The sequence below is a fragment of the Puma concolor genome, chromosome B3, assembly GCF_028749965.1.
Source record: "Puma concolor isolate L17-30 chromosome B3, mPumCon1.1.hap2, whole genome shotgun sequence".
NCBI lineage: Eukaryota > Metazoa > Chordata > Mammalia > Carnivora > Felidae > Puma > Puma concolor.
In genome coordinates this window covers 29,611,648-29,638,555 of record NC_141672.1, presented here as the reverse complement: position 1 = coordinate 29,638,555, position 26,908 = coordinate 29,611,648, and the positions used below count along the sequence as shown (strand labels likewise).

The window sequence follows — 26,908 nt, the reverse complement described above, 5'->3', positions numbered from 1 at the left end:
TCCTTTCTGTTGTTAGTCAGGTCTTGATTTTTTTTTTTTTTCTAATTGTCACCTGTTCAAGGATCTTTAAAGAAACTTAGAGAGGCACCTGGGTGGCTCAGCCAGTTAAGTGTCTGATGCTTGATTTTGGATCAGGTCATGATCCCATGGTTTGTGAGTTTGAGCCTGGAATTGTGCTCCATGCTGACGGCGCTGAGCCTGCTTGAGATTCTCTTTCTCCCTCTCTCTCTGCTCCTTCCCTGCTCACACTTGTGTGCTCTCTCTCTCTCTCTCAAAATAAAAAACTTAAAAAAAAAAGGGGGGGGAGAAAGTTAGAAATCCAAAAATACTTACTTGCTTTAAAACTGCCAAGCAATTACTAAGAAGCACTGAATCTTTTTTTTTTTTTTTTAACATTTATTTATTTTTTGGGAGAGTGCAAGCAGGGGAGGGGCAGAGAGAGGGGGACAGGGGATCTGAAGCAGGTTCTGCACTGACAGGCTGACAGCAGTGAGCCCAATGTGGGGCTTGAACTCACGAAACAGGAGATCATGACCTGAGCTGAAGTCAGACCTCAACCGACTGAGCCACAAAGGTGCCCTGACACACTAGTTCTTTATAATTCCCTTATCTCTGTTTGTACTTTAAAAAACTTTTCTTGGGGCGCCTGGGTGGCGCAGTCGGTTAAGCGTCCGACTTCAGCCAGGTCACGATCTCGCGGTCCGGGAGTTCGAGCCCCGCGTCAGGCGCTGGGCTGATGGCTCAGAGCCTGGAGCCTGTTTCCGATTCTGTGTCTCCCTCTCTCTCTGCCCCTCCCCCGTTCATGCTCTGTCTCTCTCTGTCCCAAAAAGAAATAAACGTTGAAAAAAAAAAAAAAATTAAAAAAAAAAACTTTTCTTAACACTTTGTTTCAAAAATATATTTAAAAATAGACACATTCCAGTTCTCCTCCCAAGTTGATAATTGACACAAGTAGACAATGTAATTATCTGAGGGAAACAGAGTTCATCCCTTCTACTTTCCGCCACCTTCACCAAAAATGTAATTACAATTTGTGGATAAGCCTTAATTTATTAAAATAATTTTAATGCAAGTTCTGAGCTTTGATCTTAAACTTTAAAAATATGTGTGGAATTAGAAGATATTAAAATTCTGGCCTTCTCATAATTTAGTTAATTTTTTTTCTTCTGCATAATTGGAGAGAAAGATTATGGTATTAATTATTAGCGTTTGATTTTGGTTGATCAGTAGATCTTGCAGTCAGAACTATATTTTGGGCTCTTCTTGGCAGAGGATGAGGTATTGTCACCCTAATTTGCAGTAGTAACGCTATCTAAAAATTTTTTTTTAAGTTTATTTATTTATTGTGAGAGAGACAGAAAGTGCAAGTGGGGGAGGAACAGAGAGAGGAGAACAGACGATCCAAAGTGAGCTCTTCGCTAACAGCAGAGAGCCCAATCAATGTGGGGCTGGAACCCATGAAGTGAGAGATCATGACCTGAGCCAAAGTCTGATGCTCAACCAACTAAGCCACCCAGGCGCCCCCACTATTTAAATTGTTTTTGAAATGTTTGTTTATTTATTTTGAGAGAGAGAAAGAGTGCTAATGGGGGAGGGGCAGAGGGAGAGAATCCCAAACAGGCTGTATGTAGTCAGCGTGGAACCTGATGTGGGGCTCAGTCTCAACTGTGAGATCATGACCTGAGCAAAAATCACGAGTTGGATGCTTAACCGACTGAGCCACCCAGGTGCCCCTATTTAAAAAAAAAAAAAAAAAAAAAAAAAAAAAAAAAAAAAAAAAAAAAATTAATACAAGTTTCAAATTATTAACATCAACAAGAAAGCATATGTCATACTTTATATATATGTGTGTGTGTTTATATGTATTACTTCCAGATTTTGGGGTTATTCATGTAAGATTTTTAAAAGATTGTTTTCTAAGTTTGGTTTATTTAAGTAATCTCTACCACCCAACATGGCCTCAAACTCACGACCCTGAGATCAAAAGTTGCATGCTTTTCCTACTGAGCCAGCTAGACATCCCTAAATGATGTTTTTTAAAAAACAGACCAAAAACATAGGGGAGAAATTGGCTTTTTACCAAATAAGTATAATGAGAATAATAATCTGGGAAGTGGACTATTGAAAATTGCTACATTGCTCATTCTAATTTGAGCTGATAAACTTTTTGACTATATAAATAACCTAAATAATTAATGACTCTCTCAGGCTTTAAGTTTTTTTTTTAAATTTTTATTTTAGGGTATACAACTTTTAGCTATTTTGCTCAATCTCTAATCAGCTGTTAAACATGATGATTTTTCTTTTATTCAACCCACATTCTTGTTTAGAACATTAAAGTTTCCTTAACATTTGGTTTGCTATCATTTCACACTATTTTACTGTTCCTTTTCAATGGGTCTGGTGATTTCTGAATTTGGGGAAACTGTTTCAATAATATTTTTAATCTTTCTCTTATCTTTCTCCTAGGCCTGCAGCAACAAGTAGATCCAAAGCCATAGTTTCTGGTGAACAGCTTTTGGGATCTATTTTGCCAGGATTTAAGAGAACAAAGAAAGGATCCAAAGTATATAATTCTTCATTCTTTTCCTGTGTGAATGTTTTAATTTTTATTTTATTTTTAATTTTTTTTAACATTTATTTATTTTGAGACAGAGAGAGACAGAGCATGAACGGGGGAGGGGCAGAGAGAGAGGGAGACACAGAATCGGAAGCAGGCTCCAGGCTCTGAGCCATCAGCCCAGAGACGGACGCGGGGCTCGAACTCACGGACCGGGAGATCGTGACCTGAGCTGAAGTCGGACGCTCAACCGACTGAGCCACCCAGGCGCCCCTGTGTGAATGTTTTTAACCTTTGAGAATCTGAAACTCAAAATGTACTTGATGGGAAATGTTGCATGATATTATAAATTAATTTTCAGAGACCAGTAAATTTTTGCTTATATATTGGTAAATAGTTTATATAGAGGTAAATAAAACATATTCATGGTCAAAGTTTACTCCTCCAATGACAAGAAGTAAAAGTAACATTCTGAGCAAGTATGAAGATAAAATTAATTTGCTAATGATACTTCACAATTAATGCAATGCCTTATGATGTAATCCACAGTTTTGAGTAAGAGGCATACTCTGTTATGAGATCTGTTTGAGGATTAGATTCCCCTTTCAACCCCATCAACAAAACTGGCAAAGATTTTGGCAGCCAAGAAAAATTCTAGTTTGGAGACATGTAGAGGTGTGGAGATCTCAAACAAACAAACAAACAAACAAAAACAAAACAACACTACAAGAAAAAAGGCTGCATATGTTATAAATATTCATTTTAATTTTCTTTAATACACATTTTACTTTTTCCTATTTTTAAATAACTATGGTTAAATTACCTTTTTCAAAATGAAATTTGTTATTTCAAAATTTAAAATAGCCACATTATAGAATAACCAGAAAATAAGCAAAATGAACACTTTAGTCTGCTAAGGCTGCCATAACAAAATACCACAGACTGGGTGGCTTAAACAACAGAAATTTATTTCCTCACAGTACTGGAGGCTGGAATTCCAAGATCAAGGTGCCTACAGTGTTAGTTTTTGGTGAGGCTTCTTTTGTTGGCTTCCAGGTGACCATCTTCTTACTGTGTCCTCAGATGGCCTTTCTTCTGTGACCACCACTCCTGGTGTATCTATTCCTCTTATAGCGACACTAGTTATACTGCATTAGGGCCCCATTCTGATGGCCTCATTTAACTGAAATTACCTCCTTAAAGTCCCTATTTCCACAAACAGTCGCATTGGGGTTAGAGCTTCAACCCATGAATTGCGGGGGTGGGGGGGACACAATTCAATCTGCAGCAAACAATAGACCCTCATAATATTCTTTAAGATATAGGTATGTATAAATGTGTGTTCAGTATACAATTTTTAAGAAGATTATACCAGCTGTTTTGTTTGATAACTTGCATTTTAAATTCAAACATCATGGCTGCCTGCATGTGAGCAGATGCATTTCAGCAGCATTTTTAATGGAAGAATATTATTTCATCATTCGGAAGTTCAGTAATACCAATTCGTTTTTGTTTACATTTGGGTTGTTTATCTTTCTGCTATTAAAACCTTGAACATAAATCTCTGCACTTGTCTGATTATTCCTTCAGGATGAAGTCCTAGAAGTCGAACTACTGGGTCACAGAGGTGCACACGTTTTTAAAGCTTTTTATACTATTGCCAACAGCTCTCCAGAAAGGCTGTGTCATTATAAACAGGTATATACGCGTCCCCATTTCTCCATGCCCTTAGCAACTCAGTATTTTTACCATTTTTGTCTAATTTAATAAGAGGAGGGGAGGGGACAAAGACACTTCGGTTTTAAATTTTTTTTTTTCCAACGTTTTTATTTATTTTTGGGACAGAAAGAGACAGAGCATGAACAGGGGAGGGGCAGAGAGAGAGGGAGACACAGAATCGGAAACAGGCTCCAGGCTCCGAGCCATCAGCCCAGAGCCTGACGCGGGGCTCGAACTCACGGACCGCGAGATCGTGACCTGGCTGAAGCCGGACGCTTAACCGACTGCGCCACCCAGGCGCCCCGACACTTCGGTTTTATAAAACCAGCATTTTATGCTTTCATTCTCCTCTGGAGGGGCTGGGGGAAGGTAACCGAGGAAATTCTGCTGAATATAGCCTCAATCGGATGCCAAGGTGAATTACAGAAGGTGATAAAAAGAAGGATGCGAGGGGCGCCTGGGTGGCGCAGTCGGTTAAGCGTCCGACTTCAGCCAGGTCACGATCTCGCGGTCCGTGAGAGGTCACGATCTCGCGGTCCGTGAGTTCGAGCCCCGCATGGGGCTCTGGGCTGATGGCTCAGAACCTGGAGCCTGTTTCCGATTCTGTGTCTCCCTCTCTCTCTGCCCCTCCCCCGTTCGTGCTCTGTCTCTCTCTGTCCCAAAAATAAATAAACGTTGAAAAAAAAATTAAAAAAAAAAAAAAAAGGATGCGAGGGGCAATCTGCAGGGGAAGGGAATTTTATAGCAAGGTTTTAAAGTTTTAAACTTAGGCAGGTACATCACTTCAGATTAGCTGAAATTGCTTTCGGCAAAAAGCATCTCTGGACCACTCTGCGCCGTTAAGCTCTCACGTCCCGCACGCCACCAGCAGCCCCACCACAGCGACCGGGAGGCGAGCTGCAGCCCTGCGGGAGGACCGAAGCGGCCGCCGCGCCATCCCACAATGCCCCGCTCACGCCACCGGGGGGGCGGGGAGAAAGTACCGCTGCCAGGGTTGGGATCCGCGGAGGGTTCCGAGAAGTGCGCACGCGCACTGACCTCGGCGGGCCCTAGCAACCAGAGCAGTGACAGTAGCAACGGCCGGAATGGTGAGTACCCTCTAGGCCTCGTAGCCAAAGAGGAGAAGGGATTGGAAGTGGAAAAGGGTGACTGTGGCGTGTTAAGGGTGGGGGGGTCCTCGATCAGCGGAAGGAAGCCGGTAACCGACGCTAGCTAGCTCAGGAATCAGAGGCCTGAGGCGAAAGAGAAGCCCTGCCACCGGGTGGTCTGGAGTGAGGGCGGCCTGGGGCGGATTGCAGGTTGGGTTAATATGGTCGGACTCTGACAGAGAAAAGGAGGGCAAAGGACAGGAAATGCTCGAAAAAGAGCGGACGAGAGTGGGAAAGGTGATGGAAGGCAGAGTGTGTGAATAAGGATTTTTCTGTACATAGAAGTAATTTTCTCTCTGGCGAGACGGGGCGCGGGGAGCTAGTTATGAGAGGAATGTGGGTAACACCGAGTGCAGCAGTATTCCTAACCTGTGATGTGCCCAAGTTGCCCTCTGAATGACTGTAAGTGCAGTTATTAGGTAGCATTGGAAAGCCCACTCTGATAGAATATATTAGGATAGCGTTTCTCAAATTTAAGTATGCATAAGTATAGGCGGCCCAAGATTGAGCTTGTTGGAATGCACGTTATGAATTTTTAATATGATGGGGTTCGGGAATGTCCATTTCAGCAATGCACCTCAAGTGATTCTAAAATTGAAGGGTGTCCCCTCACATTTAGCGAAGTACCACTACCTTGGATTTGAAATCTATCAGTGGTCTATCCAATCAAAGCTCTTTCCGAAGTAGTGATTTTACCTACTGATGTTCCTCAACTCCTACTTAAAGTATGCACTGTTTTGCTTACAGATTTGGTAGATCCAGCTAGTAGTTTGAAAAGGAATGTTGTTGGTTGGTTACAGACCCAGTCAGAGCTGTTTAGCAATGTATGTGATTGTCCTGCCAGATGGAGATGTTTATGAAGAATAAGTATAATTAGTTGTCTTTTTTATTTTCAATGTTTATTTTTGAGAGAGAGAGAGAGAGACACCGAGTGTTAACAAGGGGCAGGGGAGGGGCAGAGAGAGAAGGAGACACAGCACTCCAAGCAGGCTCCAGGCTCTGCGCTGTCAGCACAGAGCCCTTGCAAGGCAGGGCTTGAACTCCCGAACTATGACTCCCGAACTGTGAGATCATGACCTGAGTGACCTGAGATGAAGTTCATGCTTAGACTGAGCCACCCAGGCATCCTTAATTAGTTGTCTTCTTTTTGTGATTCCAGTGCTGTTTAAGTGGGGAGAAATTGAGCCCAGGAAATTGAAATGATAACGAATTCATGCCTGCCCTCAACCACAAGATTAAATACTACTCTTTTAAAAGTAGTTTTCTCTGTGCTTTCCTTACTTTATTCCACAGACATGTAGCTGAAAACCACTACCAAAGACAGTAAAAAGTTCTGGAACCTAGGTTTTTGTTTTGTTTTAAGTTTATTTATTTTGAGAGAGAGAAAGAGAGAGAATCCCAATCAGGCTCCACACCACCAGTGCAGAGTCCGATGTGGGACTCGAACTCACAAACCACAAGATCATGACCTGAGCTGAAGTCTGACACTTAATGGACTGAGCCATTCAGGCACCCGTGGAACCTAGGTTTATGTTCAGGTGAAGAAATAATCAGCTCTAAATAATTCTGAAAGCATGTACCATGAGAATTATTGAAAATCTTCAAATAGAGAATCAGGAAGCTAGCTGAGACTGGAAACTGGTGGTTCTAGACTCCTCCAGAAATCAGGCCCACATGGTTTTTTAATTAAAAAACACTAGCTTCCAATGTCTTTAAATGATCATATTTCACATCAAAACCCAGATTTATGGCCTCTCTGAAAAATCAGAAATATCATATTTCCCCATTGGATATATTTTTACACCCATTTTTGTATTACTAAAATATGGTGGTGTCATATAATTGGCAACATCTTTTATTTATTTATTAATTTAATTTATTTATTTATAGAAAGAGAGTAGAGGAGAGGGGCAGAGGGAGAGAGAGAGAATATTAAGCTAAGCTGAGCTGAGCATGGAGCCCAACCTGGGGCTTGATCCCACTACTCTGGGATCATGACCTGAGCCGAAATCAAGAGCCTGTCACTCACCCGACTGAGCCACCCAGGAGCCCTGGCAACATCTTTTCTCTCTTACTGGTACATAAAATAAGGGTGTTTTTTCTTTAAAACTTTTTAATGTTTATTTATTTTTGAGAGACAGAGAGAGCACAGGCAGGGAAGGAACAGAGAGAGACCGAGACACAGAATCCAAAGAGGCTCCAGGCTTTGAGCTGTCAACACAGAGCCCCACATGGGGCTCGAACTCATGAACCATGAGATCATGACCTGGACTGAAGTCGGATGTTTAACTGACTGAGCCACCCAGGTGCCCCCAAATAAGGGTGGTTTTTAAAAAAATGTTTATTTGAGAGAGTGAGTGAACAGGGGAGGGGCAGAGAGAGAGGGAGAGAGAATCCTAAGCAGGCTCTGCGCCATCAGCACAGAGCCTGGCACAGGGCTCGATCTCACTAACCATGAGATCATGACCTGAACTGAAATCAAGAGTCAGACACTTAACCGAATCAGCCACCCAAGCACCCCATGGGTGTTATTTTCAATAATGGAGTTTTAATATTTGAAGAAATGTGATATTAGGGTAAATCAAGTCCCACCTGCCAATTGTTTTCTAGAACTAGAGTAAAGGTTAACATCTTTATATGGCCACTTTTACCCATTTATCCATTATCCACTGGTCCTTTAGGCGTTTCTGTTTTTGACTCCTGCAATCTATAGAGGAATTAGTGACCTTATAAACCAATTTGTAGACTACTAGATTGCTTCCAACTTGAAAGTATTCTTCTGTGTGTTTTTTTCATGGGCCCATGTAAGGATCTCTCTGGGAAATGTACCCAGGAGTGGGATTTCAGAGTCAGAGGGCCTGTGCATATTTAATTTCCTTAGGCACTGTCAGATTACTTTCCGTAATGGCTCTGCTAGTTTGGTTTGTTTTTTAAGTAAGCTCTACCCCCAATGTGGGTCTTGAACTCACACCCTGAGATTGACAGCTGCATGCTTTGCGGACTGATCCAGCCAGGCACCCTTGGCTCTGTTAGTTTTTACTTCCTTTAGCAATGCATGAGAGTTCTTCTGTCTCACCAAATTTCTAACTTTTGCCAAGCTGAGGATGTATTTTAGTATCGCATTGTTTTATTCTGCATTTCTCTGATTTTCAGTGAGTTTGAATACCTCATGATATTGTTAGTCATTTGGATTTCAGTTTCTGTGAATTCTGTTTATATTTTTTGTAAAATTTTTCTAATTTTCCTTTTTGTTTCTGAATTTTAGGAGTTTCTCCTACATTCTAGATATTAGTCTTTTGTTGGTTTTATATTGAAAATATCTTCTCACAACTTTTCTCTTAACTTTCTCAATAGTGTTCTTCACTTACTGAACTCCATTTGTTCTAATATTTGTCAATTTATTCTACTGTTCTTAATGTAGATGATCATCTGCCAATAGTGAGTTTTATTTCCTCCTTTTAATCATTCTAATTTGTATTTTATTATAACATTGACAAAGATCTCTTATACCATGTTAAACAGTAGGAATGATAGTAGGTATCTTTGATGTATTGGAATCTTAAAGAGAATACTTTTAAAAAATAACCATTTTTAAAAAACTTTTTTAAAATGATTATTCATTTTTGAGAGAGAGAGACAGAGAGAGAGAGAGAGAGAGACTGAGCATGAGTTGGGGGGGGGGTGGGTGGGTAGAGGGAGTGGAAGACACAGACTCCAAAGCAGGCTCCAGGCTCTGAGCTGTCAGCACAGAGCCCAACGTGGAGCTTGAACCTGCAAACTGGGAGATCATGACATGAGATGAAGTCGGAAGCTTAACCGACTGAGCCACCTAGGTGCCCCAAAATATACTTTTTTAAAAGTTTATTTATTTTAAAACTTTTAAAATGTTTATTTATATTTGAGAGACAGATGCAGTGCGCAAGTGGGGGAGTGGCAGAGAGATACCTAGACTGAATCTGAATCAGCCTCCAGGCTCTGAGCTGTTAGCACAAAGCCTGACCAGGGGCTTGAACCCATGAGCTATGAGATCATGATCTGAGCCAAAGTCGGATGCTTAACCAACTGAGCCACCCAGGTGCCCCAAAATATCTTTTTAAAAAAATTTTACTTATTTATTTTGAGAGAGACAGCATAAGCAGGGGAGGGGCAGTGAGAGAGAGGGAGAGAGAGAATCCCAAGCAGGCTCTGAGCTGTCAGTGCAGAGCCTGACTTGGTACTTGATCTCACTATCTGTGAGTCATGACCTTAGCTGAAATCAAGAGTTGGATGCTTAACCAACTGAGCCACCCAAGAGCCCCTAAAATATCTTATTTATTTTATTTAAAAAACATTTTTTTTACATTTTTTTTGAGAGACAGAGAAAGACAGAGCACAAGTGGGGGAGGGGCAGAGAGAGAATGAGACACAGAATCCTAAGCAGGCTCCAGACTCTGAGCTGTCAGCACAGAGCCTGAAGTGGGGCTTGAACTCACAAATTGTGAGATCGTGACCTGAGCCAAAGTCGGACGCTTATCTGACTGAGCCACCCAGGTACCCCTCAATCCCCTTACTTTCAATCTGAAAGTGTCTTTAGGTCTAAAATGGGTCTCTTGTAAACAGCATATAGACAGATCTTGTTTTCTTACCCATTCTGTTACACTATATCTTTTGATTGGAGCATTTAGACCATTGACATTTAGAGTGAGTACTGAAAGATATTAATTTATTGCCATTGCGTTGCCTATAGAGTTGGAGTTTCTGGTGGTGGTCTCTGGTCCTTTCTAGTCTTTGTTGCTTTTGGTCTTTTTTGTTTTGTTTTGTCTTTTCTCCTCTCAGAGAGTCCTCCTTAAAATTCCTTGCAGGGCCAGTTTAGTGGTCATAAACTCCTTTAGTTTTTGTTTGTCTGTGAAACTCTTTATTTCTCCTATTTTGAATGACAGCCTGTCTGGATAAAGAACTCTTGTCTGCATATTTTTCTGATTCAGCATATTGTATATATCCTGCCACTCCTTTCTGGCCTGCCAAATTTCTGTGGATAGGTCTGCTGTGAACCTGATCTGTCTTCCCTTATAGGTTAAGGACTTTTTTCCCCTTGCTGCTTTCACAATTCTTTCCTTATCTGTGTATTTTGTGAATTTGGCTATGATATGCCTTGTTGATGATATGCCTTTTCGTTGAATCTAATGGGAGTTCTCTGTGTTTCTTGGATTTTAATGTCTGTGTCTATCCCCAGGTTAGGAAAGTTTTCTGCTATGATTTGCTCACATAAACCTTCTACCCCTTTTTCTCTCTCTTCATCTTCTGGGATTCCTATGATTTGGATGTTATTTCTTTTTAGTGAGTCATTGAGTTCTCTAAATCTTATATCGTGCTCTTTTGCCTTAGTTTCTCTCTTCTTTCTGCTTCATTATTCTCCATAATTTTGTCTTCTATGTCACTGATTCGCTGCTCTGCTTCATCCATCCTTGCAGCCATGGCAACAATTTGAGATTGCATCTCTGTTATAGAATTTTTAATTTCATTCTGACTAGATTTTGCTTCTTTCATCTCTGCAGAAAGGGATTCTATGCTTTTTTTCAACCCCAGCTGGTATTCTTATTATCATGACTCCTAATTCTAGTTCAGACATCTTCCTTATATCTGTGTTGATAAGTCCCTGACTGTCATTTCTTCCTATTCTTTCTTTTGGGGTTAATTAATTAGTTTTGTCATTTTGGAGGAAGAAAAAGAATTAATAAAATAAAAAATTAAAATTAAAAAGATTAGAAACAATACCAAAAAATCAAATAAAGGAAGCTAGATCCTAGGTATGTTTGACATGCTGATCCTAGATCCTTGAAAGAAGCTTAATTTCATAGAGAAAAAAGGAAAGGAAAGAAAAGAAAAAGAAAAAGAAAAAAGTAAGAAATAATTTAAAAATTAAAAAAAGGTATACAATAAAATACAATGAAATGAATTGGAGAAGGTAAAATAGAATAAAAAAATAAATTTCCAAAAAATGTAGTAAAAATTTTTTTTAAATTATATAACAATGGAGAATAAAAATATTTTTTTTCTCTTTCTGTATCCAAGAATAAGAAAAGAAAAGAAAAAACACAAAACAAACAAAAAAAACCCCAAATAGATGGACCAGTGAACCGAATGAATTCTGAATGAAATTACATCTGGTTTCCCCTAGAAGTCAAACTATGAAGCACTTTATAGTCCGTAAGCTAATCAGGTGGAGACTTATGGTGTTTCTCTAGGGCTTGGTTTGTGCAGTTGGACAGGTTGTGGTGTAATGACTCTGTTCTCCGCTAGGTGGCGCTGCTTAGCTTACTGGAGCGGATCAGTGTGGCCCACGTGCACGTGTTTGTGTGCATGTGTGAGAGGTGAAAATGGCATCCAGCTTCTCCGTCTCTACTATCAGAACTCTGCTCTACCCTACTGGCAATCAAGCACAACTTGTTTCTGGTTTCCATCCACTCCCTATTTCTACACTGTCTGTGTCCAAGCCGTCAGCTTAGATGGCACCTCCCTCCTGAATTTTATCTCAGATGGGGCTGTGTTTCCAAACCCCTCACTTCTGAGGGCCCTGCTGCTTAGACCTGCTCCAACCCTCTGAGGAAGGGTCTTGCTGAGCAATGGCCGGATGCCTGCTTGCCCCTGGGGACATTCCTTGTGATCATGCTGCTGTAGAGGATGAGAGGTTGTGGCTGGATGCTGGCTTGCCCCAGTCTAAGTTCATCTGATGGCATAGTGGCAGTGTTTCAGGGATTATGGTAAATCACAACACACAACCCACACCAGGTTTTACCACACTCTGGCATTTTTGTTCCAATACCAGCAGTCATGTCCTCCGGGGTCTGCTGGGACCTTTGCGTCCCCTGTGGGCAGACTGCATGGCCTCTACCAAATGCCCTCCTAGCAGGGTAGCAGGGGAACCACTTCTCCCTGTGTGGCCCATGGACTGCTCAGACCTCGCTGCCTGCCTCTGGGGATTTGCCCTTCCCACCAGACCACCTCCAGGTATTGGGCTGCAGAATTTCTGATGCTACTCTGCCCTATTTATAGAATCCTAATGATATTGAAACCCTCTTCCCTCTTCTTTTCTTGTTTAGGTACTTGTGGGTGCTTTCACTCTTTCTCTTTCTCTCCAGCTACTTTCTTTTTTTTTTTTTTTTTTTTAATTTTTTTTTCAACATTTATTTATTTTTGGGACAGAGAGAGACAGAGCATGAACGGGGGAGGGTCACAGAGAGAGGGAGACACAGAATCGGAAACAGGCTCCAGGCTCTGAGCCATCAGCCCAGAGCCTGACGCGGGGCTCGAACTCAGGGACCGCGAGATCGTGACCTGGCTGAAGTCGGACGCTTAACCGACTGCGCCACCCAGGCGCCCCTCTCTCCAGCTACTTTCAAGGGGAGTGCTTTTCCTGTACTCTCCCCCCCCCCTTCTCTGTCCTCTCTCCGCAAATACCACTCCCTACCCTCCACAGATTCTCTCTCCCCAGTTCACCTCTCCATCCCGAATACCTGCCGAGTTCTGTGGCTTAAATTATGCAGATTGCTGTGTTAATCCTCAGATTAATTCTCTGGGTGTGCAAAGTGGTTTGATGCTGATCTAGTTGCATTTCAGGGATGAGAAGCAGAGAACTTTGATGCTGCTTTGCCATCTTGGACCCCTCCTCTGATTATATACTTTTTGATCTTTCCAGTGTGATCCTCCTTAACCATCTTATTTAAAATAAACATACTCTAGGGGCTCCTGGGTGTCTCAGTTGGTTAAGCAGCCAATTTCCTTAATAACTGTCACTTTCTAATATACTATATAATTTATTTATTAAATATATTATTTTTCATCTGTTTCCTGCCAATAGATGTAAGTTTCAGGAAAGCAGCAATCTTTGTTTTGTTCATTGATATGTCCTAAGCATGTAAAAGAATGTTTGGTACATAGTAGATAATAAATATTTGCTAAAATGAATGAATTTCTTCATAAAATATGGCATTTGCTTTAGGTTTTTGGTATGTAGCTTTTATTAGATAGGCAATTTCCCTTTAACTCTTAGTAAATTATATTTATAGGCTTTTTTGTTGTTAAACAATCCTTATGCTCCTGGGATTAGCCATTCTTGATCACGATTATTATTCCCCATTGGCTTTGGAGATCTGTTGTTGTAGCTAGGATTTTCAAATCTATGCTGAGAAGAGGAGTCCTTATCTGGTTATGGCATCAAGGTTATTCTAGCCTCATAAAATAAATTAGCAGTTTTCCCTCTTTTTCTGGTTTATGAAACAACTTTTATAACAGGGAATATCTGTTCCTTGAAAACTTGGCAGAATTTACTTGTAAAATTATCTAGGCTTGGAGCTTTAGGAAAGGAGAATGAAGGTAAATCTCTGATTATCTTTTTTATTTTAATGTTTTTATTTATTTTTGAGAGAGAGACAGAGCGCAATCAGGGGAGGGGTAGAAAGGGAGGGAGACACAGAATCTGAAGCAAGCTCCAGGCTCTGAGCTGTCAGCGCAGAGCCTGATGCGGGGCTTGAACTCGTGAACTGGGAGATTCTGACCTGAGCCGAAGTCGGATGCTTAACCGACTGAGCCACCCAGGTGCGCCTTTGATTATCTTTTTTTTTCTTTTTAATTTCTTTTAATGTTTATTTATTTTTGAGAGAGAGAGAGAGAGAGAGACACACACACACACACACACACACACACAGAGTGCAAATGGGAGAGGGGTAGAAAGCAAGGGAGACCCAGAATCTGAAGCAGGCTCTGGGCTCTGAGCTGTCAGCACAGAGCCTGATGCGGGACTCGAACTCATGAACCCTGAAATCATGACCTGAGCTGAGCTGGACACTTAACCGACTGAGCCACCCAGGTGCCCTGATTATCTTTTTAACATTTAAAATAGTTATTGGCCTATTCAGGTTTTCTGATTCTTCCTGTGACAGTTCAGCACTTTTGTGTTTTTTCTAAATATGCATTCTTTGTTTAGGTTTTCAAACTTATTACCACATATTTGCTTATAAAATTTTATTTTCACTTTATTTATTTATTTATTTATTTATTTATTTATTTATTTATTGTTTACTAAAAATGTTTATTTTTGAGAGAGTGCAAGCTGGGGAGGGGTAGAGACAGGGGGACAGAGGATCTGAAGTAGGTTCTGTGCTGACAGTAGTGAGCCTGATGTGGGGCTGGAACTCACAAACCATGCGATCATGACCTGAGCCAAAGTCAGATGCTCAACTGACTGAGCAGGCACCCCTTATTTATTTATTTTTTAATGTTTATTTATTTATTTTGAGAGAGAAAGTGTGTGAGCAGGGAAGGGGCAGAGAAAGAGGGAGAGAGAATCCCAAACAAGCCCCACACTGTCAGTTCAGAGCCAGACTCAGGCTCTATCTCATGAACCGAACCATGAGATTGTGACTTGAGCCATTATCAAGGGTTGGATGCTTAACTGACTGAGCCACCCAAGCGCCCCAGTATTTTACTTTTAAATCTTTACGGTATCTATATTATTTCCTCTGATTCTATATTTTTGTTCTATAGCTGTCTTTTTCTTAGTTAGGCTTGCTAGAAATTTAGGAACCAACTTTTAGTTATGTCCATCTTTTTTTCCTCTGGTCTGTTTTCATCAACTTCTTCCTTTGTATTTCTTTCAGCTTTCTTTGTGTTTGCAATGATGTGCTTATTGAAATGTCTTGAATGCTTAGCATATTTGTTTTGTGTCTCTTATTTTTCTCTTATTTTTTAAAATATAATTTTTTGTCAAATTGGCTAATGTAAAGTGTCTACAGTGTGCTCTAGGTTTTGGGGGTAGATTCCTATGATTCATTGCTTGCATACAACACCCAGTGCTCATCCCAATAAGTGCCCTCCTCAATGTTTTCTCTTATATTTTAATAAATGTATTTGAGGGCACCTGGGTGGCTCAGTTGGTTAAGTGTCTGACGTCACCTCAGGTCATGATCTCACGGTTCATGAGTTCGAGCCCTGTGCTGACAGCCCAGAGCCTGGAGCCTGCTTTGGATTCTGTGGTCTCCCTCTCTCTGCCCCTCCCCCATTCATGCTCTGTCTCTCTCTCTCAAAAATAAATATACATTTTGAAAAAAAAATAAATGTATTTGAAGCCGTAAGTCTCCTTTTAAATGTTATATTCCTTAAATTTTAATATTTTTTGTCTTTAGTTTTACTTTAATTTATAGTTTACTTTGTAACTCAAGGGCTATTTATTACTATGTCTTTACTTTCTAGACATAATGGCATGTATATGCCATTGTGAGGATATACATGTTGAGCAACACTGCACTGGTCCACTTATGTAGATTATTTTCAGTTAAATACACTGTGGTACTATAAATGTATTTCCTCTTCCCTATGATTTTCTTTTTTTTTTTAATTTTTTTTCAACGTTTTTATTTATTTTTGGGACAGAGAGAGGCAGAGCATGAACGGGGGAGGGGCAGAGAGAGAGGGAGACACAGAATCGGAAACAGGCTCCAGGCTCCGAGCCATCAGCCCAGAGCCTGACGCGGGGCTCGAACTCACGGACCGTGAGATCGTGACCTGGCTGAAGCCGGACGCTTAACCGACTGCGCCACCCAGGTGCCCCTGATTTTCTTAATAACATTTTCTTTTCTCTAGCTTACTTTATTGTCAGAATATAGTATATAATACATATGACATACAAAATATGTGTTAATCCACTGTTTATGTTATTGGTAAGGCTTCTGGTCAACAGTAGGCTATTAGTAAAGTTGTGGGGGAGTCAAAAGTTATACTCAGATTTTTGACTGTTCAGGGGAGAGAGGTTGGTGTCCCTAAATGCTCATCTTGTGCAAGGGTCAACTATACTTTAACATTTTTCCTTTTGTTATTGTTTGGGGTTTTGTTCTTTTTTTAATTAACTCTAGCAATAATTCAAAGGATGTCTTCCTTTTCTCACATTTATTTATTTATTTTTAAAAAAAAAATTTTTTTTTTCAACGTTTATTTATTTTTGGGACAGAAAGAGACAGAGCATGAACAGGGGAGGGGCAGAGAGAGAGGAAGACACAGAATCGGAAACAGTCTCCAGGCTCTGAGCCATCAGCCCAGAGCCTGACGCGGGGCTCGAACTCACGGACCGCGAGATCGTGACCTGGCTGAAGTCGGACGCTTAACCGACTGCGCCACCCAGGCGTCCCCTTTTCTCACATTTAAAGTTGTGTCATATTAAATTGAATCTGAGATACTATTGATTATAAAGTGCAACATTATTTTATGTTCTAAGAAAGAAAAATAAGAAATTGGAATTAAACCCTGACAGGTAATTTCCTGTCCTTTAGAATTTTTATTTTGTTCTTATTAACAGAGTTCTTTTAAATATATTTGGGGGGCACCTGGGTGGCTCAGTTGGTTAAGCATCTGACTTTGGCTCAGGTAGTGATCTCACAGTTTGTGAGTTCGAGCCCCCTGTCCAGCTTTGTGCTGATGGTTCAGAGCCTGGAGCCTGCTTCAGCTTCTGTGTCTCCCTCTCTCTTTTGGCCCCTCCCCTGTTTGTGTGCACTCTCTCTCTCTCTCTCTCTCAAAGATCAATAAATAGACATTAAAAATTTTTTTTAATTGTATTTGGGCATGTAAATTTTTATCATATATCATTCTCTACAAACATAAAAAGGAATATAAATATATGAAATAAAATGGTTAATATTTTTCTAGATATTTACCACTGCCACCTGGCCACAGTAATTGTAAATTGTTCCTGGTTGTAAAATGCATCCAACTTTCAAAGATGTCAAAATGTAAAAGATGTAGATCTTAGAATCAGTGAAATAAGATATATTTTAATATCAAATGTTAAAAGGTATATCTTTTTTGTAAAGCAAGTGGAGTGAAGTATATGGGTATTACACCATGATTTCCTTAATTTATCTGAGAAGTATTTATTTTTTTTAATGTTTATTTATTTATTTTTGAGAGAGAGAGCATGCGTGCAAGTGGGGGAAAGACCGAGACAGAGAGGGAGACACAGAATTCGAAGCAGGCTCCAGTCTCTGAGCTTTCAGCACAGAGTCCAATGTGAGGCTTGAACCCACAAACCATGAGATCATGACCTTAGCTGAAGTTGGATGCTTAACTGACTGAGCCACCCAGGTGTACCTCTGAAAGGTATTTAAGTAAATCATTCTGATTCCAGGAAATTAAAACATGCTTGTTTGCATATAAAGTCTGAAAGAAAGAAGTTAATCTTTTCAATAGTAGATGCCAAGGCTAATAATTACTGCATAAAAGTTGAATCAACAAATCATACCAATAAAGACACTCTTGTTTCTTCTCTTTTTAAGGCAAAAGCAACAACAATCAAAGAAGCTCTAGCCAGATGGGTGAGTATATGAATTTTTACCTCTTCTAGAGACCATACAAGGAGAGTTTTTGGATAGGTATTTAAATCTGATCATTCAATACAAGGAATCTTTGTGGTACAGGAGCTATTTAGCTATTTTGACTGTGGGGGTTGGTACATGAACCTACACAGATAAAATTGTATACACTTAATACACACATACAAAAGCATTTATACTCATATATAAATGAATACTAGCAAAATTGGGAAAATCTGATTAAAATCAGTGGGCTATATCATTATCAGTATCCTAAATGTCTATCAGTGGATAAATGGATTTAAAAATGTATATATATACAGAATGGAATATTATTCAGCCACAAAAAGGAAATCCTGCCATTTATGACAACACGGATGGACCTTGAGTGCATTATGATAAGTGAAATAAGTCAGACAGAGAAAGACATACTCTATGATCTCACTCATATGTGAAATGTAAAAAAGCTGAATGCACAGAAACAAAAAATAGAATGTTGATTGCTGGGGATTGGCATGTGGGGGACTTGGGGAGATGTTGGTTAAAGGGTACGACTTCTAGTTATAAGACAAGTTCTAGGCATCTGATATACAGCATGGTGACTATAGTTAATAATATTGTATTATATACTTGAAAGTTGCTAAGAGAGTAGATCTTAAATATTCTCAGCACTAAAAAAAAAATTATGTGAGGTGATAGATGAGTTAGCTAATCTTATTGTGTTAATCATTTTGCAATATATGCATGTATCAAATCATCACCTTAGACTTATACAATGTTACATGTCAATAAAGCTGGAAAACATACTAAAGCAGATACTAACATTAGAAAGGAAACTGCATTGTAAAAAACATGCATTAAATATAAACTATAAATATTTTGAATATAACATTCTATAAAGAATGTTGAACAGTTGTAATTCAACATTATAGATGTTTGAACAGTAGTAATTCAGCATTATAGATATACTTTCCACAGAGTATAGAGATGGCTCCTCAATTTCTATGCCCTGTGATAGCTTTTTTGTCAATGTTATCAATAGTTTTTTTGTATAACAATGCATCTTTTGCTTTTGTAGCTAGGCTTTGAATAAAAAGTCTTTCAGGAGATGGTGTCTAGGGAAAATAGGGTGGATAGAATAAAACATTCTTGAATTCTTGTTTTAGTGCTTATAAACTTCTTTGTACTCTGCCTTTAAAAACCACATTTCTGGTGGTGCCTGGGTGGCTCAACTGGTTAAACATCCAACTCTCAATTTCAGCTCAGGTCATGATCTCACAGTTTATGAGTTCGAGCCCTGCATCGGGCTCTGTGATGACAAGCTTGGAGACTGCGTGGGACTCTGTTTCTTCTTCTCTCATTGACCCTTCCCCACGCTCGCTTGCATGCTCTCTCTCTCTCTCAAAATAAATAAATAAACATTTAAATTAATTAATTGATTGATTAATTCATTTCTGTTTGGTTAATGAAAAATCTGGAGTTTTGTTTGTTTGTTTTTTGTTATTTTAAGAAGGCTCTGTGTCCAGCATGGAGCCCAATGCAGGGCTTGAACTCATGACCCTGAACTGATGTCAAGAGTTGGACACCTAACCGACTGAGCCACCCAGGTGCCCCAAATCTGTTTTGTTAAAGAAAAAAGTACATATGGAATAGGCTTGTTATTAGATTAGATTTTCTTTGAATCAGATTTTAGGACTTTATTTACTTATGATAATAAGTAATTGCTTTTTTGGTTTGGGTTGTTGGTTCTATTTCTAGATCATATTGTGGCCATAAATCTTTGACTTTAAGATTATTTGAAGACATTAAGCTCACTCTTTCACTGATTAATCTAACATTTATTGAGGGTCTATTAGGTATGTGTTTCTGTTCCCCTAACCTACAAATGTATGGCACAAAAATAAGTACCAAGTGGATGTGTATTAGATCTTTTTTTTCAACTGATCGTATATTTTCTAGTATTGATATCTTATTATCTGACTTTTAAAAATAAGCCTCTATGTGTCTTATATTGCACTATGTTATAGAAAACATAGGAAAGCAAAGGAAATGGTCCCTGCACCTTAGGAGCTTCCTGTTTTGTTGGAGAGAACTGACTTTAAGTATTGAGGTAGTTAGAAAATATTATGATGCAGTATATATTGATAATTAAATTTTAAATTGTGTACATAGTACTGAAATTAAACTTTATGGTAGAATTTATTTTAAAGCTTTTTTTAAGTTTATTTAGGGGTGCCTGGGTGACTCATGTCATGATCTCATGGTTTGTGAGTTCAAGCCCTGCATCACGCTCTATGCTGTCAGCACAGAGCCTGCTTCAGATCCTCTGTCTACCTCTCTCAGCCCCTCCCCCACTTGCTCTCTCTCTCTCAAAATAAATTTTTTAAAAATTGAAACAAAATTATTTATTTTGAGAGAGAGAGAGAGAGAGTACATGTGCACTTGTGAGTTGGGGAGGGGCAGAGAGAGAGGGAGAGAGAATCCCAAGCAGGCTCCAAGCTTGTCATCACAGAGCCCAACTCCTTATGAATCGGGAGATCATGACCTGAACTGAAATCCAGAGTCGGTTACTCAACCTACTGAGCCACCCAGGAGCTCCTCTAAGGTAGAATTTAGTAGTAAATTATTATAGAGCAAACAGCTTTGACCTCAGCTGTGTTGTAAAGATTTCCAAAATTCTTGGTATCTGGGGTTCTATCTCAGACTGAACCATGTATAGCAAAAGATTTGCAAGAAGAGATGCAAAATAGTTGAATCTTCCAGATCTACATCTGATATTTAAGAAAAGGGTGATTAGCCACAAGGAATTCTTCCCAAGAAAATGTTGTCGTGTTTTGTTTTTGTTCATTGATAGACTCTTAAAGAATTTTAAATGTTACAGAAATAAAAGTTATTTTCTTTCCTCCTCCTTTCATTCAGTTGGAATCTAACAATTATCTGAACGAGCCATGTAAAAGCCTGGTGATCAGGGTTAGTTAGTAAATCTCATTAAGTGAACTGTAAAGAATGCACAGAGTTACAAAATTCTGATAATTGTTTTGAAATAAACATTGAAAAGCCTTGCAAAATTCTGGACTTTAGTTCTGTATTATAATCAGGGATCACTTTCTTCCAAATTAATTTTTATCATAGGAAGAGAAAACCAGTCAGAAGCCATCTGAAGCCAAAGAGATAAAGCTTTATGCTCAGATTCCCCCTATAGAGAAGATGGATGCATCTCTGTCCACACTTGCTAATTGCGAGTAAGTTCTCTTGTGTTTTTTCCCCTTCCTTTTTAACATACATAAACTAGAAAAAAAGTGTTTGTTTTCTGTGATCTTTGTTTCTTTTTGTTTGTTGGTTTGGTTAATATAATTCTCCCTTTGGCAAAGCCAAACATAAAAGATTATTGGTTTATGGGGGACTAGTAATAAAGTAACCCTGAATGATATAGTACTTTTTTTTTATGTTTATTTATTTTTCAGATAGAAAGTGCCAGCAGGGGAGGGGCAGTGAGTGAGGGGGACAGAGGATCCAAAACAGGCTCTGCTCTGACAACAGCGAGCCCGATGTGGTGCTCAAACTCACAAACTGTGAGATCATGACCTAAGCCGAAGTTGGATGCTCAACTGACTGAGCCACCTAGGTGCCCCAATATAGTACTTTTTTTTCAGTAAAATTTTTATAATGTGCCTGGAAAATAGAATTTTTCTTGTCTCTTGGGAGAAACTAAATAACTAAGTAATACAATAAGACTTTTATAAAAGCTAGTATTTCTCTTGTAAAATTAGCCAGTCAGTACTATACAGACTAGAGGCCTAACAGATACTGCTTTAAATTTTTTCAATTGTAAAAATGCATTGTTAAAACATCTAGAAAATATAAAAAGCACAAAGGAAAGGAATTAATATCAACCAAAATTGCACCATCTTTTGAGAATCAGTGTTAGCATGTTGATACAGAGCCTTCTAATTTTTCTTTCCTTATTGGGATCAAATTATACTTATCATTTTATAATCCTATTTTCCCATGACTTTAAGTATCAGATCTATATTAATTCCTCTTTTTTTAAAAATTAATTTATTTATTTTGAGACAGCATGGGTGGGGAAAGAGTGGGGAAGAATCCTAAGCAGACTCTGTGCTGTGCTGTCAGTGCAGAGCCTGATGTGCTCAAACCAGGAGATCATGACCTGAGCCGAAATCAAGAGTTAGATGCTTAACTGACTAAGCCACCTAGGCACCCCTATATTAATTCCTCTTAAGTTATTTTCTCAATACTCTACATACTTTTTTAGCAAGGTTCTGTGGATAATTTGAGGCAATTATACCATGACACCTTGTGACCATGCTCTCAGGCTGCAGTGTCTTGTTGGAGCTGTAGATTGTTATAGAATCACTTGGGATTCTTCCTGATTTCTTTAGTCTGTGTTTTTCTAAATGTAGCGCACTAACTACCTACATAAGAATTTCCTAATGCAGGAGGTAAGCCCCACACCAAATATATAGAAATAGAGTATCTACTGATGAAACCTAGGAATCTATAATAAGCAGCTTGAGTGACTCTTCTATGCATATTTGTGAACCCATGCATTAGACTAATATCTGTCTTTGGAATGAAAGGGAGAAGCAAACATATTTAGTTATTGTATGCAACTTGTCCTTTATGATAAGAGCACTGTGTATTATATGAAAATCCACCCTAGATTTTTTTTTGGCTTTAAAAGCATGATTCCAAAGAGCACTGTTTCAAAGTGGTCAAATATCTTTTTATCATAAAGCCATCTCAAAGGCAAATGTTTGGGAAGGTTTTGTACCTGGTACCAAATTATCTTGGAACTGCTTGGAAGGAGTCAGCCTGTTCATACTTTGGCTGACAATCTCTTTGGGCAGATTGCCTAAACAACAATTAAAGAATTCATCCCAGTCATATTCCCAGATTTAAGGCACTCCATTTTTCACTGGGAGTTGTCAGGAATTGGGGATGGCTAGAAAATATACAGATTTGATCACTAATTTACACTACAGTAATTGCTTTTGTAAAAAAATGAGTAATTCTTTTTCAAGTCAAATCATAAAGGATAAGATCACATGTTCTAGAGTCAGTTTTTGGAGAGTTTTAAATTTGGCTCTGCCTCTTTATGGCTGTGTAATATTAGGCAAATTGCTTAACATCTTTGTACCTCAGTTTCCTCACTTGTAAAATGCAGATAATAATACTTATTTCACAGGATTGTTGTGATGGTTAAAACAAACAAAACCGGTTTATGTAACAAGTACTTAGACGAATACTGGGCACACGTGGTGTTCAATAAAATTAGCTTTTATTACATTTTTTGCATGAAATGTACTGAAATATTAAAACTTTTGTCAAGAAAGGAAGACTAAGAATGTGTAGTTATGCTCCCTTTAAAATTTTTATATAGTTAAATTATGAGTAGAAAAAACCTAGAGAAATATATACAAACCATTAAAAGTAGTTATCTCTGGGGATATCTGTGGAATGGTTAGCATTACATTATGACTTCTTCAGCATACATTTCTGAATGATTTAACACATGAGCAGATAAATATCTTCACACATGCATATAATATAGTTCTGCTTTTTATCAAAAGGGATCACATAAAATGTTTTGTTCTGCTAGATGGTTTTTTAACTTGACCACATATCATAGATGTCTTCCCAAGCTGGTATCTGGAGCCTAATTTCATTTGTTTTAGTGACAGTATAGTTTTTCATTATCTATCCCTCAGTTGCTAGATGTTTAGAGATTTTTCCCTATTTTTTGCTATTACAATAATACAATAAATAATCTAGCTTATATATCTTTTGGCATTGTATTAGTATTTCAGTAGGATTTATTCTTAGAAATGAATTACTAGGTCAAAGAACACATGCATTTAAAAAAATTAATAAATAATACTAAATTACCTTCAAAAAGTTTTTTTTTAATTTTCTGCAATGAATATGTATTAACTTTGTGATCAGAAAAAAAGGATGAGGATTTCAAAATGAAAGAATACATGCCATGTCTGAGGGGGAAAAAGATTTAGTATAAAAAGAAAATATGACTTAAATATTATCTTCTATGGGCACTTGAGGAATAATTTCTGATAAACCATTTATTTATTTTTCTGATACATCATTTAAAATTGTTTCATATTAATTCAAGTTTTCCTTTGTTCTTTTCAAGGAAGCTTTCACTGTCTACAAACTGCATTGAAAAAATTGCCAACCTCAATGGCTTAAGTAAGTGATCCACAGTAACAGATGGTTCTTGGGTTTTCTCATTATTGGAATAAACATTCTAGAGACACTATGTAATACCAGAAGCTAGCACCTGTTTTAACCACAGTAATTGTCAGATGACAGAGAAAATATATAAACCATGTGTCTTAAATTTGGTTATCCAAAGAAAATCAGAGAGAACAAAAGACCTAAACATTTTAAAGATGTTTTAAAGCTTTTATAGAGTTAGAATTAAATATAAAAATGAGATTTTTTTATTATATGTATTTTGTTCAAATTTGTCTTGTCTTTCTTTCTTTCTTTCTTTCTTTCTTTCTTTCTTTCTTTCTTTCTTTCTTTCTTACTTTATTTTTAAGAATTCCAGGTGGTATTCTGGAACTTTTTATTTATTTATTTTTAAGTTTATTTATTTATTTTGGAGAGAGAGAGAGTGAGTAAGGGGCAGAGAGAGAAGAAGAGAGAGAGAGAATCCCAAACAGGTCCTGTACCATTAGCAGAGAGCCAGACATGGGGCTTGAACCCATGAACTGTGAGATCATGACCTGAGCTGAGTCGGACCAAGAGTAAGAGGCTTGGGGCGCCTGGGCAGCTTAGTCGATTAAGTGCCTGACTTCGGCTCAGGTCATGATCTCATGGTTTGTGAATTTGTGTCCCACGTCGGGCTCTGTGCTGACAACTCTGAGCCTGGAGCCTGCTTCGGATTCTGTGTCTCCCTCTCTCTCTCTCTGTCCCTCCCCTGCTCATTCTCTGTCTCTCTCTCAAAAATAAACAAAAGAAAAAAAGCCAAAGTCTTAACTGACTTAGCCTCTCAGGTGCCCCAATACTTGTTATATTTAAATTTTAATTCCTCACCATCATTTTTCTTGTGTTCCTTATCTGTGTTAATGATGTTGCCACCATCCCAGTTGCCAAGGCTTCTGACTCCTGCTAATTTCCTATGTTTGGTGAAACTTGGTGGTTTAAAACAATAGTTCTGAAAAACAACAGCAAGAACAAAAACAGTTCTGGAGGCCAGAAGTCTGAAATTGGTTTTAGTGGGCCAAAATCAAGGTTTTGACCAAGCCACACTGCCTGAAGGCTTTAGGGGAGAATCTGTTCCTTGTTTCTTTTAGATTCTGATGGCTGCCACGTTCCTTGGCTTGTGAGGACATCACTCTAATCTCTGCCTCTGTGGTCATGTTGACTTCTCCTCTTTCATCTGTGTCACATATTTATTTCTCTGCCTCCTTTTTTTATTATTAATATTTTTAAATTTATTTTTGAGAGAGAGCATGAGCAGGGGAGGGTCAGGGGGGTGGTGCAAAAGATCCAAATCAGGCTATGCACTGAGAGCAGCAAGCCCAATGTGGGGCAGAAACTCATGAACTGCAAGATCATGACCTGAGCCAAAGATGGATGCTCAACTGACTGAGCCACCCAGGCACCACTCTCTGCCTCCTTCTTAAGAAGATATGTGTGGGGGCGCCTGGGTGGCGCAGTCGGTTAAGCGTCCGACTTCAGCCAGGTCACGATCTCGCGGTCCGGGAGTTCGAGCCCCGCGTCGGGCTCTGGGCTGATGGCTCAGAGCCTGGAGCCTGTTTCCGATTCTGTGTCTCCCTCTCTCTCTGCCCCTCCCCCGTTCATGCTCTGTCTCTCTCTGTCCCAAAAATAAAAATAAAAAACGTTTGAAAAAAAAAAAAAATTAAAAAAAAAAGAAGATATGTGTGATTACATTTAGGGAACACCTGGATAATCAAGGCTATTCTCCCTAAGATCCCTAACTTGATGACATCTACAAAGTACTCCCTGCCCCCCCCCCCCCCCCCCCCCGCCCATAAAGTAACATTCACAGGTTCCGGGGATTAGGATCTAGGTATCTTTTGGTGGGGAATTATTTAACCTACCATGCTCCTCCTTTACTTCCCTTAAGACATCTGAGTTCATCACTGAGTCCTGTTTACTCTTTGAGAGAGCTCTTAAATAATTTGTTGCTTTTCCATTTCCAGAAGCTATGGTTTTATTTAAGACCCACATCATCTCCCCCTTGTATTTTCAAACATTTTTTTTTACCACTTTTCCATAGTAAGGAATACATTTGAATTCATGACTCAGTACATATATTCATATGAATATACATATCAAATACATACATACACATGTGAAGTGGAATAGGTTTGTAAAACAATATTTACCCTTATAGCATAGGTTCCAGTGTAAGTTTTTAAATTATTTTTAATGTTTGTTTATTTTTGAAGGAGAGAGAGAGCATGAATGATGAAGAGGCAGAGAGAGAGAGAGGGAGACACAGAATCCAAAGCGGGCTTCAGGTTCTGAGCTGTTAGCACAGAGCCCAACACGGGGTTCAAACCCAAGAGCCCTGAGAAGTCGGATGCTCAACCAACTGAGCCCCCCAGGCACCCTCCAGTATAAGTTTTTTAAAGATTTCATATTTTAAAAATGCTTGTCACAACCCATTAAGTTGATTTCATATCACCTATAGTTTGAGAAACACTGCCATGGGGTGCCTGGGTGGTTCAGTTGGTTAAGCATCCGACTCTTTTTTTTTTTTTAATGTTTATTTATTTTTGAGAGAGAGAGAGTGCAAGTTGAGGAGGGGCAGAGAGAAAGGGCAACAGAGGATCCAAAGCAGGCTCTGTGCTGACAGCAGAGAGCCTGATGTAGGACTCGAACCCATGAACCACGAGAGCCAAAGTTGGACACCTAACCACCTGAGCCACCCAGGCGCCCCTAAGCATCTGACTCTTGACTTTGGATCAGGTCATGATCTTAGGGTTGTGAGATCCAGCCCCAAGTTGGGCTCCATGCTGGGCATGGAGCCTGCTTAAGATTCTGTCTCTCTTTCCCTCTGCCCCTCTCCCCTGCTTATGTGCTCTCTTTCTTGAAAGAAAGAAAGAAAGAAAGAAAGAAAGAAAGAAAGA

At 39.1% G+C, this 26,908-nt stretch overlaps 1 protein-coding gene across 1 annotated transcript in view; it reads left to right on the top strand.

Moving 5' to 3' along the window:
- The window catches only part of DNAL1 (dynein axonemal light chain 1), a 65,451-nt gene that overhangs the window by 7,047 nt on the left and 31,496 nt on the right, over positions 1–26,908 (top strand). Inside the window, exons 4-8 of the mRNA XM_086708521.1 lie at positions 2,470–2,566; positions 4,151–4,258; positions 17,727–17,765; positions 20,895–21,004; positions 23,935–23,990. Coding sequence (XP_086564647.1) covers positions 2,470–2,566; positions 4,151–4,258; positions 17,727–17,765; positions 20,895–21,004; positions 23,935–23,990 — 410 coding nt within the window. The remainder of the gene's footprint in view (positions 1–2,469; positions 2,567–4,150; positions 4,259–17,726; positions 17,766–20,894; positions 21,005–23,934; positions 23,991–26,908) is intronic.